The sequence below is a fragment of the Elgaria multicarinata genome, chromosome 6 (genome assembly GCF_023053635.1).
Source record: "Elgaria multicarinata webbii isolate HBS135686 ecotype San Diego chromosome 6, rElgMul1.1.pri, whole genome shotgun sequence".
In the NCBI taxonomy this organism is placed as follows: Eukaryota; Metazoa; Chordata; class Lepidosauria; order Squamata; family Anguidae; genus Elgaria; species Elgaria multicarinata.
Genome location: NC_086176.1, coordinates 102,709,474 through 102,723,720, shown reverse-complemented (window position 1 = coordinate 102,723,720; position 14,247 = coordinate 102,709,474). Strand labels below are relative to the sequence as shown.

The 14,247-nt window shown below is 45.5% G+C and overlaps 1 protein-coding gene across 3 annotated transcripts in view; it reads left to right on the top strand.

The window, feature by feature from the left end:
- MALT1 (MALT1 paracaspase) overlaps positions 1-14,247 on the top strand; it is a 56,844-nt gene that overhangs the window by 17,225 nt on the left and 25,372 nt on the right. For 2 of the 3 annotated variants that reach the window (XM_063128193.1, XM_063128195.1), the window contains 4 exons: positions 78-256; positions 1,774-1,870; positions 11,301-11,333; positions 11,688-11,714. In XM_063128193.1, coding sequence (XP_062984263.1) covers positions 78-256; positions 1,774-1,870; positions 11,301-11,333; positions 11,688-11,714 — 336 coding nt within the window. The remainder of the gene's footprint in view (positions 1-77; positions 257-1,773; positions 1,871-11,300; positions 11,334-11,687; positions 11,715-14,247) is intronic. The other variant, XM_063128194.1, reaches the window with a different exon arrangement.

Sequence of the window (14,247 nt, the reverse complement as noted above, 5' to 3'; positions counted from 1 at the left end):
AGACGCGTTTGCTATCAAATATCTACTTTCACCAGCAGCTAAAAAAAAATTCTCATTTTTTTAATCTTCCATTTAAGGAAGCTGTCTTGAAGTGCCTGAAAAGAAAATACATATTTGCATCCATCCACAGTCCCAAAACTTGATAGTAGGAGAAATCTTGGTTCTGCAGTGTGGAGCTATAGGAATCCCCATGCCCCAGTACCAGTGGTACAGAAATGGTTCTCCACTAACGAATGGAGATAAAAAGGTCTACATGGTGAGTGTTATTTTCCTCTCTCTTTAGCTATACTGATGGTGAATTGAGTGGTAAATGTTATCAAATTTAAATTCAAAGCCTCTTGGAAATAAGTTCTTTTTTAAGTATAACTTTGAAATTCTATATATAAAGTAACACGTTCTTTAGCTTCCTAGTGCTCTGTCATTAGCATGCTGATAATGTTTGCATGATTCTCTTTGGAGTACTGAACTCTGAAGTGAGTATAATTGCTTGTATCCTATTTCCAAAGGTATTGACTGGGTGGGCAGAGAGACAGTACACAAGGGCTTTACGTGTTTATAGTTACTGCTAGATACTACCCTCCAACCCAATGACCTCTACTAATTTACTGCTAGTTTGATGACATTTTTGCAACAGTTTTGTTCTCAGACAATGGGGGGATCTGCACTACTGCTTTTAAAGCACTTTGAAGCACTTTGAAAACGTTTTGAAAACTGTATTTGCAGTGTGTCCTGGGCCCCAACAGTTGTCAAAACTGTTATAAAGCGCTTTAAAGCAGTAGTGTAGATCCCCCAATGTCTTATTTCTGAAAGTTCTTCTCCCCTTAAATTCATGTGAGTTGTAGAGCAGCCTTTTCCTTTTGCACTCGTATAGTGCATTTCAGGCAGTCCTAGCAAGAGGATATTTCAGGAAAGGTGGATTCAGATTGTGCAATTATGATTATGCTTAAGATGAGCAAGACCTGGTTTTTTTAACTTACGAGAGAAGGGGGCATTGAAATAAATCCAGTTTTCTTTGTTCAGGGATAAAAGTAGGCTAGAGCCCTTCTTCTTGGCCTAGAACAAATGGGCACGGATCAGCGGTTCATGGAAATATCTTTTGTTGGAATTTAGGCATCCCCTGTGGCTTACTAAAAGTGGAGGTTTTGCAGCTTGCATGGGAAGGAAGTTGTTGGGACAAGGCTCAATCTAGAGAGATTGCCAGGGATTTGGCAGACAAGGATCTGCTTGGATCTTAAGAGAAAACGGGCACTCTGTTCTGAGTAGTTGCTCCCACTCTACACGGTTATGTGCCCAAGGGACACAAATGCATCTGGCCAAAATGTTACCTAAAAATAATATCGTGAAGGGCTGTCAGAGGAGGACAGGGATGTGTTCTCTGCTGCCCCAGAGGGTAGGACGAGAACTTCCTGCAAATGAGCTGGGGGTTGGACTCGATGGCCTTGTAGGCCCCTTCCAACTCTACGATTCCATGATTCTTGTTTTTTTATTGGAAAGGATTTGTTTTGTATGGAGGAGCATCTCTATCCTGGGAGCCTCTGCCTGCATTCTGAAATCGCATAGCCTAGACACAGGTTTACCTCCTTAGAGAGAACTAGACTTTAAATTTGCTGCTGGAGAATTTGGGACTTCAGACTCAGACTTCTTGAGTGTTTGGGTGTGCTGTGGTTTTGCTAGTCTTAATCTTTATTCAAATGTGGGCCATACTATTGATGGAATGATTAAGGATGCACTTTCAAGTATATCTTATTAGGACGTGTTGTAATATTTTTCAAGGTATCCTGTGTGGACACTGAACATCAAGGCACGTATTGGTGCCGTGTTTACAATGATCAAGACAATCAAGAAAGCAAGAAGGTAAAAGTCATTATAGGTAAGAAGTTTATTAATGAGTGTAATAGTAAACTGAACCTGGCATTATAGTTCAGTTCTGCTTATAAACATCAAATTGGATGAAATACTTTTTATAGGACTTGCGGTGTTGGGTTTTTATGCATCTCAAAAACTTGACTCAAAGGAAGTTGGCATCTGAACCTTTCTAGGTTCTATGTCTTGATGCTGGACTCCAGTATTCCACTAGGAGTTCTTGTAACTATAATAGTAATTTGTGGCATAGACCAGGGGTGGGCAGGATCTACTACAGGCTTGCAGGATCTACCTCATTTTTTTTACTAGAACTCCAAGACCCACCAACCAAAGCCAGGTGCAAAAAGACATACACTTAGAATGAAAGAACACAAAAGAATGCATTATTTGAACCTAGGAATTTGTTTTCAGTACCAAAACTGAACTGAGCTCACAACCCTTTCATGCAAGGACCATTCCTGGTTACCCCAATCTTCCTTCAACCTAATTTGGGTGAGAAAAGACATTTTCCTGTTGCTATTGTTTTCGCCACCCATATCATGTATTACAGGAATCAGAAACACTTGCCTATGTACCTCAAATCACCAGGTGATCCCAATATACCTTATGGCCATCCCTGGCAAAGATTTCTTTCACTTGCATACGTTTATGACCTTGTCTAAATTGCTTAACCTCTGCATTCCCCTGAGTGTAGTCATTTCTGGAACAGACTTGTCAACAACATCATGTGCAAATGAGAAACTTGACACCTTAGATCAACCGATAGGATCTTTGCACTGCTAATCAAGTTTCTAAGCATGCTACCATATAATAGAAGCTAAAGATTCCTAACGCTTATTCACATACAAGAAAACGTGGGTGTTTGTATGTTCGTATGTTCCTTTGGAATTTTTTGACAATAAATTATCCAAATAGGGGCATTCTTAGAAACTAGTCTGTTGAATTAAAATCATTTTGCCTTTTTTGTTTTAATCTACCATTAACCATGAAGGAATACATATAGTGCAGTGTAATGTGTGTCTGAGTATAATGTGCACACAAGATGTTCATGGAATATTACTCCGGGGGTGACATGAAGTAGATATGAACAAGAACATTAAATCAAGCTAGAGCAGATTGATGCAGCTCTTGTATTGTATCCTATATTGTAATTTGCCCCTAGCAGTCCAAAGGAGATGAACTGGAATTCCAGTAGGGGACAAGTAATGTATTTGCTATAAAACAAGATATTTTGTCCTCCTCTGCAGCATGTGTCTTGGCTGTCTTGCATCATCTACAGTTAATTGCTCTGCAGGTTCCTTTGTGTTTGTGGCATGTGATGAGTTGAATTGATCGTCTGTAGGGTAACCAGTGGATTGGAGCCAATGTTAGTTTAACTTACTTTCAATGAGTCTACTCTAAGTAGGACTAACATTGGATACAATCCAGTAAGTGGCTGTTTCTGTCTTTTGACAGGTTTTTTTTTTTGAGCACATGACTTTTAAAAATGTCCAATTATGTGATTCCATACAGGACTAATTTGGCAGTATACTGTCTTGTGTATAATGATGACAAGGTTCAGAATGTTGTACAGCAACAACTATAAAAATAGAAAATAGCTGCATCAATTACAGGCCAATACACAAATGGCACATTTGTAGATGTATGGCAAGGAACAATAATATTACCATAGCTTGAGTGCTAAGTACTGGAATTTTGAGCTAGTTGAGAGCAATTACCATGGATAACCCGCACATACACACTTCCAAAGCTGAATGTCCACGTAGCTACTGCACCCTGGTATAGGGTTTGTTTCTGTGGTTTTGCAGCTAAGCTAAACCACCAGTCTAGATGATCACTTTCAGGTCCCACTAATATCAATGGAAGATATAATGGCCATGACTGCACGTCACTTTAAGACATAATAAGCTACACGCACAGTAGGTTATTTTTCAGATAGCCTAATATGCCCTGACAGACGATCGGACAAATAAGCTACTGTGCATTGCTTATTCCCCCCCCCCCCCTTCTCCCTGTCAGTCCTCCAGCCTGCATCCCGGGGGATTGCAGTTTGGGGCGGTTCCCTTTTTTAAAAAATGTTCCCGGTCCCGGTTTTGCACAAAACCAGGAACTAGGAACCGTTTCACACACTTCCTCATAACTGGGGATGTACATAAATGGGGCTTGCCCCCCCCTGCAGGCTGCACCCCTCCCACACTCCCCCATGCTTGGCACCCTTGCTTCCACAGAAGAAATGGGGTGCTTTCCCAGTTCCCCATAGGCATCACTGTCTCTGCCTTGCTTTTGAGAGCTATCAGTTTTGACAGCTCTCAGGATCAACATGGGGACAGCAGCTGCAATGGGGACTGGATACTGGCTCTTCCTTGCTGCACCCCTGCATGTTTAGGTATCCATCGGTTTCCCACTCTTGCACACCTGCATGGGAGCAGGAAACTGAAAGGGGGGAAAATACAATTCTTCTTCGTGGTCTCTGTGCATCACACTATGGGCTCTGCGCTTGCGCTGAGCTGAGCTTCGGAAAGGATCAGTAGCTGAGTAAAAAACCGTTTGGAAGGCGGGAACCCCTCCCCCACCATCCCCCGCGCATGCTCCAGCCCTCTCCCGCCTTCCCCTCAGTTCCTTTGCGACCGCTTACCTGCTAGCTTCGTCGGAAGGATCCTCCTTGTAAATTTTTACAAACCTTTTAGCTGAGCTTTTTTCTCAGTTTTTTCTTCTTCTCAAAACTTTTTTACTTCTTACTTCTTATATTCTTCTCTCTAAAAAAAAGAAAAGAAAAAAGAAATCTTATTCTCTTCTTGAGCTATTTTTTCTTAACTATACATTCTTCTCGACTTTACGTCTCCTCTATACCTCTTCCTTCTGTAAAAACTACTCTCTACCTTGTATGGCCCTCAGAGCCCCATTTAGAAAGTGTGTCCGCTGCGGCACAAAACTCCCTGCAGCTGACGGCCACTCCCTTTGTGTCCTCTGCCTAGGAGAAGCCCATGTGGTAGAGACCTGCCACCACTGCCAGGCATTCTCCAAACAAACTAGACGCCACAGGTCTGATCGCCTAAAAGCCGAGCTGTGGAAAAGAACGCTCCGCTCTGTAGACACGCCTAACCCTACGGGTTCACAAATGGCGTCATCCCCCGTATCGATACCGAAAGCTTCGACATCGTCAGCTCCCTCGGTATCTACGGCGCATAACGAGCCATCGCGCTCTATTACTATACCGACTGCGAAAAAGCTCGCTAAAAAGGCAAAGAAGCCAAGGTCATCCCCCGACGCCCAGCCTAAAAAGAAAAAGAAGCGTCCACTCCAAACGCAAGGGTTGTCGACAGCACAACAACCGATGCCAAACAGAGAACGTTCAGACCCGCCTGATTGCCCGGTCAATGAACTTCTCTTGATGCCATTGGAAGGGGAGATCAGGGAATCCTCGTTATCCACACAGAGACCACTCCCCCCTCCTCCTCCCCCTAGGAGGACTTCCAGCGCTTTGTCACTAGTCAGACCTCCCTCAGCCAGTCAAGGAGCTCCACAGTTTTTTCCTCGACGCCCCTCTCCAAACCAAGAGCGTTCCGAGCAGGCAGTCACGACTGCACTTCAGCTCTCCTCGGAAGCCTACCGTCGACGCCAGCACTCTCCAAGATCGACTTCCGGATACCGTTCTTCCCCATATAGAGAGCACTATCCGAGGGGCTATTACGATAATTACAGAGGCCGATCTCGATCACCGCCTCACGACTGGGATAGATACTCAGACTACCGCTATACAGGGGATTACCTGTACTATGACAGGGACCCTTATTTCGATCCCTACTCTGATAGGCGTCAACCTCGCCTTCCACCTTCACGAGATATGTCTGCACCACCTGTACCTCCTCGATCTCTGTCTCTACCACCTCAGCCTCAGGAAGATACATACCACGTGCTACAACCTGACCAGGCTTCCCAAGAAGGCTATCAATCTGACTCTTCATCCTCAAATATCCAGCCATCGCTACCCTCTCCTGGGGATGAAGTTGGCACAAAGGACCGCCCTTCGCCATCGGAGGACATGGGTTCATTTTCCGAACAAGTCCTTTATATGGCCACTGCTCTAGGCGTCGACGCCCAACAACATCAAGAGCAGATTCACGATCCGTTCTTTGACAATATGTACACGGAAGCCTCGACGCCAACCGAAATACCGTTCTCGCCTATCTTACTGCAAACACTAAAACAGACTTGGGAATCGCCATCGCTCATCTCACCCACATCACGCAGGCTCGAGTCCATGTATCGAGTTCAAGCTAAAGACGTTGAGTTCTTATTTTCCCATCCCAAGCCCAACTCGATAATCGTAGAGTCCTCGCATTCTAGATCACAGAAAGCACACTCCTCTCCGGTCGATAAAGAAGGTCGCAGATTGGACTTTATGGGTCGTCGTGCGTATTCCGCGTCAGCTTTAGGTCTTCGAGTGACTAACTACCAGGCACTGATGGCTCGTTACCAGGCTTTTCTCTGGGACAAAATGGGCTCCCTGTGTGACTATTTGCCAGACGACCAGAGGGAGTTAGCAAGAGCTTTTCAAGCTCAAGCATCCAAACTTTCTAAGCTTCAGACCAACTCTACCCGGCACCAAGCCGACTGTTATTCTAAACTCATGACAAACGCAATAGCCCTCCGGCGCCACGCCTGGCTTAGATCTGCTGGTCTCACACCAGAAGCCAGATCACGCATCGAGAGCCTCCCTTTCGATGGGGATGGTCTCTTCAACTCAAAGACCGATGAACAGATGGATAATGTCCAGAAGGCAAGAACAACTGCCAAAAAGATGGGCATCGGCCCACAGCAACAGCAGCAACAACAATTCCAGAAATCCCGTCGCTGGCCACGTCAATACCAGCCATACTCACAGAGGCAGTCTTTCGACAGAACACCAAGGTTCCAGCCTTCTCAAACCTTCCAAAGGAAGACGACTACCCCTCAAAACAAGTTTAGATCCCAAAAGAAAGGGGACAATTTCTCTAAACGTCGTTTTTGACGCCACGCCACACCCTCGATCCCACCTCTTTCGAGACTGTCTCGCCACATTCTTTCACGCGTGGGAAAACATCACTACGGACTCGTGGGTGTTAGACATCGTTCTTACAGGATACAGGATAGACTTCCAGACTCTCCCTCCCCTCGGCACTGTGAAGTATACAAAACCATCGGAAGTACTGCTTCAAGAAACATTAACACTTTTGCACAAGGGAGCTATCGAAAAAATTCCCGAACAGCTCGCAGCCGGGGGTTTTTTCTCCCGATATTTCACAGTTCCGAAGCGAGACGGAGGTCTCAGACCTATTTTGGACTTGAGAGACGTAAATTCATTTATACGTCCCCAGAAATTCAAAATGACAACCTTGAGCACAACTCTACAACTCTTGAGAGAAAACGCCTAGTTCGCCGTCGTCGATCTCAAAGACGCCTATTTTCATATTTCCATCCACGAATCCTGCCGTCACTTTCTACGCTTCGCCATAGGCACAGACACCTACCAGTTCTGCGTGCTACCCTTTGGCCTCTCATCGGCCCCAAGGGTGTTCACCAAATGTATGGCAGTCGTCTGCGCCCATCTCCGCCTCTTAGGTGTCGAGGTTTATCCATATCTAGACGACTGGCTCTTGGTATCAGACTCCAAACAGCATCTCCAAAATCACATATCGACCACTATCTCCCTACTCAACGACCTCGGACTGTGTATAAACCACGAAAAGTCCGTTCTCCAACCGACCCAATCAATAACCTTCATCGGAGCCCGTCTCGACTCCATACCTGCAAGAGCCTACCTACCACTCGAACGATCCCGTACACTGATAAACAAAGCCCGAGTCATAATGTCAGCCACTCGAACATCAGTACACTCCATCCAGTGCCTACTAGGATACATGGCATCGACCGTCGCCGTCATCAAATGGGCCAGGTTCAGAATGCGCCCCCTACAGCTTTGGTTCCTCCGACACTTCGACAGGTCACGCAATCCCAGACGACACTTCCTCAGCCTCCCAAAACATATAGTGCAATCTATTCAATGGTGGACAATACCCAGACATCTCCTTCACGGTGTTCCATTCCATCTGACGACGCCGTCACGGGTCCTAACCACAGACGCTTCCACCATAGGCTGGGGAGCTCACTGCGGCCCACTACAGATCCAAGATCGTTGGTCGCGATCGGAGTCGAAAAACCATATAAACTTTTTAGAACTCGAAGCGGTCAGGAAAGCTCTGCTCGCATTCGAACCGGAACTTTCCAACCGACACGTCCAAGTCCTCACAGACAACACCACAGTCTTATGGCATATCAACAAGCAAGGGGGCACGCACTCGTCAAAGCTTGTCAACCTTACCCTCAAGCTACTCAGTTGGACTATTCCCAGAGGAATCCACCTTACCGCAATTCACATTGCTGGTACGGACAATACCCTAGCAGACTCTCTCAGTCGCCATATACGCCCCCAACACGAATGGAAACTCTCCACCTCGATGACCCATTACCTCTTCCATCGCTGGGGCCGACCAGACATAGACCTCTTCGCCTCCGAAGAAAACACAGCCTGCAAACATTACTGCTCCAGAGGAGGTGTAGGCACTGCCTCACTAGGGGACGCGTTCCTCCACAATTGGTACGGTCCTCTACTCTATGTATTTCCTCCGTTTCCCCTGCTCAACAAGGTGATAGCCAAGATCATCACAGACAATGCCAACTGCATACTGATTGCTCCTCGGTGGCCCAGACAAGCTTGGTTCTCCTCTCTTCTCCGCATAGCAGACAAAGAACCTTACGTTCTACCACTCTACCCATCTCTCCTATCTTGCAATCACGGCCAAATTCATCATCCGGACCTACACACCCTCAACCTCTCGGCATGGAGGATACACAACGCCTAGCTACACCTGCCTCCACACCGGACCTCCCCGCAGACGTCGAAGAAATCCTATCTGCATCCATAAAACCCTCTACAAGAAATTCATACTCAAAGAAGTGGGCATCCTTTTCCGCTTTCGCTTCTGCCAACTCCTTCCAGCCTGAACAATGCTCAACTAAGGACGTCCTCCTCTTCCTACACTACTTGTATTCTAAAGGCCTACAGTACTCTTCCATCAGAGTGTATCTCGCTGCACTATCAGCTCACAGAGGCGAAATCAAGGGCAGAACCCTCTTCTCCATTCCAATCATCAAAAAATTTCTAAAAGGCCTAAAGAATCTAATTCCACCTATAAAGCCTATATACGCAACTTGGAGTTTGTCTGTAGTCCTCAATGCCCTCACTACAAAACCCTTCGAGCCACTAGCCACTACATCGCTACACCTGCTTACCTGGAAAGTTGCCTTCCTGGTTGCCATAGCATCTGGCCGAAGATCAAGTGAACTCTGCGCACTCCATGTCGATCCACCGCTCACAGTATTCCACACCGACAAAGTCGTTCTCCGTCCAGACCTCGCCTTCTTACCTAAAGTAGTTTCAGAATTCCACATCAATCAACCAATCGTCTTACCAGCCTTCTTTCCTTCTCCCACCACCTCCATCGAAAAACGATTGCACTGCCTCGACGTCCGTAGGGCCCTTGCCTTCTACAAAGACAGGACCCAGGCCTTCCGCACCACTAATAGACTTTTCGTTTGCTATGGAGGTGCTCAAAAGGGCCAAGCAGTCTCTTCCCAACGCCTTGCGGGATGGATAGCTAGTACCATCCGCCTTGCATACCAAACGTCAAAGCTTCAACCCCCCACCGTGGTAAGGGCACATTCCACCAGAAGTTTGGCCACATCCACTGCCTTCGCCAGAGGAGTTCCACTTATTGACATTTGCAAGGCAGCTACTTGGTCACGCCCGTTGACCTTCGTCAAACACTATGGTGTCGACACCCACTCCAGGAACGATTCCTCTTTCGGCAGAGTGGTCCTTTCGGCAATCTTACAATGACACCGACCCTCCTCCGGTGAGTACAAAGCTTGGTAATCACCCATAGTGTGATGCACAGAGACCACGAAGAAGAAGAACAGGTTGCTTACCTGTAACTGTGGTTCTTTGAGTGGTCATCTGTGCAGTCACACAACCCTCCCTCCGTCCCCTCTACGGTGTCATGCTAGTTGTTCAACTCCGTCTTCCTCTTGGTACCAGGTTCGATCTAGTCGCAAAGGAACTGAGGGGAAGGCGGGAGAGGGCTGGAGCATGCGCGGGGGACGGTGGGGGAGGGGTTCCCACCTTCCAAACGGTTTTTTACTCGGCTACTGATCCTTTCCGAAGCTCAGCTCAGCGCAAGCGCAGAGCCCATAGTGTGACTGCACAGATGACCACTCAAAGAACCACAGTTACAGGTAAGCAACCTGTTCTTTTCTTACTGTGTGCAAATGGGAAGCCCCCTTCGCACATATTCCCCAGCTATGGGGAAGTGCAGAAAATGGTTGCTAGTCCTGTTTTTGCGCAAACACAGGACTGGGAACATAAAAGGAAAAGTGTCTCGGCCCTGATCACATTCGGATTTGGGAAGTGGGGCATGGGCAGCAGCACAAGTGGTGATCGCGGCCCCGCTTGGCAAGAGCAGCTGGGGCTTCTGCCACTCTTGCCAAGCTGATCACTGGCCGATGCCCTTTGCCAGCTGACCGCTCCTGCTGAGCCAAACAATTCAGGGATGCTCCTCCTTGGCTTGTTGTCTGTGATGTCCAAACCCGGACTTGTGGTTTGTTGGAGAGGAGCAACACACACTTGTAAGCCATTGTTTGTTCTTGGGTTACAAGTGTGGATTGTTCTTCTCGCACAACCCAATTTTCAGGTTTGGATGTCACAGACAACAGCTTAGGGACAGAGCATGCCTGGGTTGTTTAGCTCAGCAGAGGTGGCCGGGTGGCTGGGAGCCAGCATGCTTACTCAATCCCACTTGTTCATGGCTACGCTGGGTTTATTTAAACCCTGGGTAGCTGTGATGGTTTAACCGGTTCAGTACTAAACTGAATGGAGGGCTGGATAGTAATGTAGCGGCACATCATAGGTTGTCCATCAGCACTTAAACCAGGTGTGGACAACTGCAGGATTATTCTCGCTGTCCCAGACACCCCTCTGTGGTCTGTGCTGCTTCCCTTGTTTAGGATGTCCGTGGAGGGTACAGAGCATCCAAAATGTCAAATTTAGCTTGTAAACAAACTAATTTCGACCCTTCGGGTGCTCTATACTGACTGCTGTCCACATCTCCCCCTGAAAAAGCAAATTTCGCCATTTGGGGAGATGGCAGGCTACATTTGGGCTGCATGTTGCCCACCCCTGACCTAAATTATGTTGTTGAATCATAATGAGTTATGTTGCACTGCTTGCTTCCAATCTTTTAAACTTATGTTTATAAAACATGAGCAGAAGTCTTATTTCCCACTTGTATTCATTACCTAGCACTTCATTCCAGCATTCTTTCTTTTTCTTGAAACCCAAGGTGGAAAATCTATTGCAGTAGAGTGCACTGAAGGTAACGTCAGTTGGATGCTGTAGAGCTTTAAAATGGATCCTGCATGCTGGGAATTTGTGTGATTCGGGGATCTGTCACTAAAATAGAATTTGGTGCTATGTTAGGCCATTGTGCCATATAGCGTGCCGATATAATAATACAGCTTTTCCATTTTTATGCATGAGCTTCTCATTTCTTCTTTACATCTTCCACTAACGATACAAAAGATTTAAGAGATCATCATGAAACGTAACCACTAAACATTATCTTCCTTCCATCTTTAGCTTCTGTTAGATTTAGCAAAATCCTGCTCATGAACCTCTTTTGTATATTCCACTAATACGTGTGCGTTCATTTTTCTGTTTTCCTTTTTAGAGGACTTAAGTGGCCTCGGAAGGCCTGGTAAGTGTTGCTTACTTTTTAATTCTGCATATGGGATAATGTACATTACAAGCTATGAAGGGTCTTTGCTGCTGAAGAAGCAATTTGCTTCCATTCTTTTTGTTCTCAGACATGATCTTTCCCAGTCTATACCAAACCAAGTACCAAACATTTGCAAAGGAATTCTCTATATCACCCACAAGTCTTAATACCATCATCGATTGTTCAGTCAGACTGTTACCAGCAGCTATTCTAATGCACATTTGTTCATTCATAGGACTATCCACCAAATGGCTGGGGGAAATGGTATGAAACAGACATTGTCTCTTTGCTGGTTATCTTGGAGCCAGCATGGAGTTACAATTTAGCTCTGACTGGCCAAATGTAAAATAGTTAAAATTTTATTTCCATGATGTAAACCATCAGGTAAATCCGTGGTATCAAATAATGACTCCATTAAGGATTGTGCCAAGCATTTGGTTACCTAAAATGTCGGTTTAAAAGTCATATCAATTCTTTGCTGGCTGCAAGGAGTACGTATTTGCTTTTGGCCAAACGCTATTGTAAGTTCCAAAAAATTCTGTCACGCCTTCTCCAAGCTGGTGCCCTCTAAATATGCTGGCTGAAGATGCTGGATTTAAAGTTCAACACATCTGAAAGATATCAGGTTGGGGAAGGCTGTCGGGGTTTGATTTTCCAGAGTGTGTGCTGACTGCGAAGTACTGGAAGCACACTGGTTGCTAGCTTTTAAGTCTTACTTGAGGAATAAATCAAGTACTCACGTCTGCTTTATCAGTAAGAAACTTTTACTGACAATAGATAAATCCTTTGCAAAATGGTCATAGAGTATTTACAGCTTCTTCACCAAACAAAATAATAACGGTAACAACCTGACAGCAACCTAACAAAAAACTTGACAACAAGATGTCTTTAAACATGGACATCTTAAATACATTTTCCCCTTGGCTCAATTAACCAGTTGTCTCTTTTACAAGTCTTGCACGTAGACCGGAAAACTGCCATGCCTGAACTGCTGGCCGAGACAATTTTGCCAAGCACACATTTAACTCCTTAAAGTCCTTTTCTTTCTTCTGTGGATAAAAATATCCCCAACAAAGGCTGATACATACGTACATACAAAAAAACCCAGGTTGGATCCAGACTTAGACATATGTAGAGTAGACCCTTGAAATCATTGGTCTGTATTTTCTCTTGAATGATAAACAGAACACTTCCCCATTTTTTATACTAGATACCATCTTATAAAAATGCCCCTATCATAGTTAGAGAAACCACTCCAGCCAGGCTCCTCCTCCTGAGGCATGGTTATTGCTATGCTAGAAAATTGTGAGGATAGTTCAAATTGGAGAGTGAAAACGTTGCTTTATAACCTGCATAATGCAGATCTGGTGGAACATTCTTGTGGATGTGCCTGGAAATTTGAATTGTATTGAATCACCTGTGCAAATGTCATAAGGGATACTGAGCCTCAGTGGCGTAGTGACCTAACCCAGTGCTTTATCTGGATATGAGGGTGGTGTCTTGGGTGAGAAGGACATGATTTGCCTTGCAGGACCTGAGAAAGGAATAAGTTGTTGCTTGGGACGATTTCATTGATTTGAAACCTTTATGGTTTTATATCTTTGCTGGTTTGCCTGATGAAAGTGTAGTACCAATTTTATTCTCCAGGTTGGACTAATAGCCTCTTTAGACATATTGCAATCTATTTTTATGTAGGCCATCAAAATCTTGAGAGCTAGAAACTTTTAACCTTAAAAATGTGTTTTCTAGCTTTCTTTACAACATTACGTTGACTATTGGTGCTGGCGATGTGTTTTTAAACTAGTGAAAATATTGAGGGTGGAATCTAACTAGCATCTACCTCTGACGGAACAGCAACATTCAGTGGAACAGATCCCTCTCCACCCTGCCGCCTCTGAAAAACTGGTCTGGAGGATTGAGGGACCCTATGCAGTAGATTGTGAGGATGGTGTCAGGGGGAAGAGAGGAAGAGAAAGTTCTATTACATGAATTAATAGGCTGCATTAATAGAAGTATAGCTTCCAAATCACGTGAGGTACCGGTTCCTCTCTATTCGGCCCTGGTTAGGCCTCATCTAGACTATTGTGTCCAGTTCTGGGCTCCACAATTCAAGAAGGATGCAGACAAACTGGAGCATGTTCAGAAGAGGGCAACCAGGATGATCAGGGGTCTAGAAACAAAGCCCTATGAAGAGAGACTGAAAGAACTGGGCATGTTTAGCCTGGAGAAGAGAAGATTGAGGGGAGACATGATAGCACCCTTCAAATACTTAAAAGGTTGTCACACAGAGGATGGCCAGGATCTCTTCTCGATCCTCCCAGAGTGCAGGACACGGAATAACGGGCTCAAGTTAAAGGAAGCCAGATTCCGGCTGGACATCAGGAAAAACTTCCTGACTGTTAGAGCAGTGCGACGGTGGAATCAGTTACCTAGGGAGGTTGTGGCCTCTCCCACACTAGAGGCCTTCAAGAGGCAGCTGGACAACCATCTGTCAGGGATGCTTTAGGGTGGA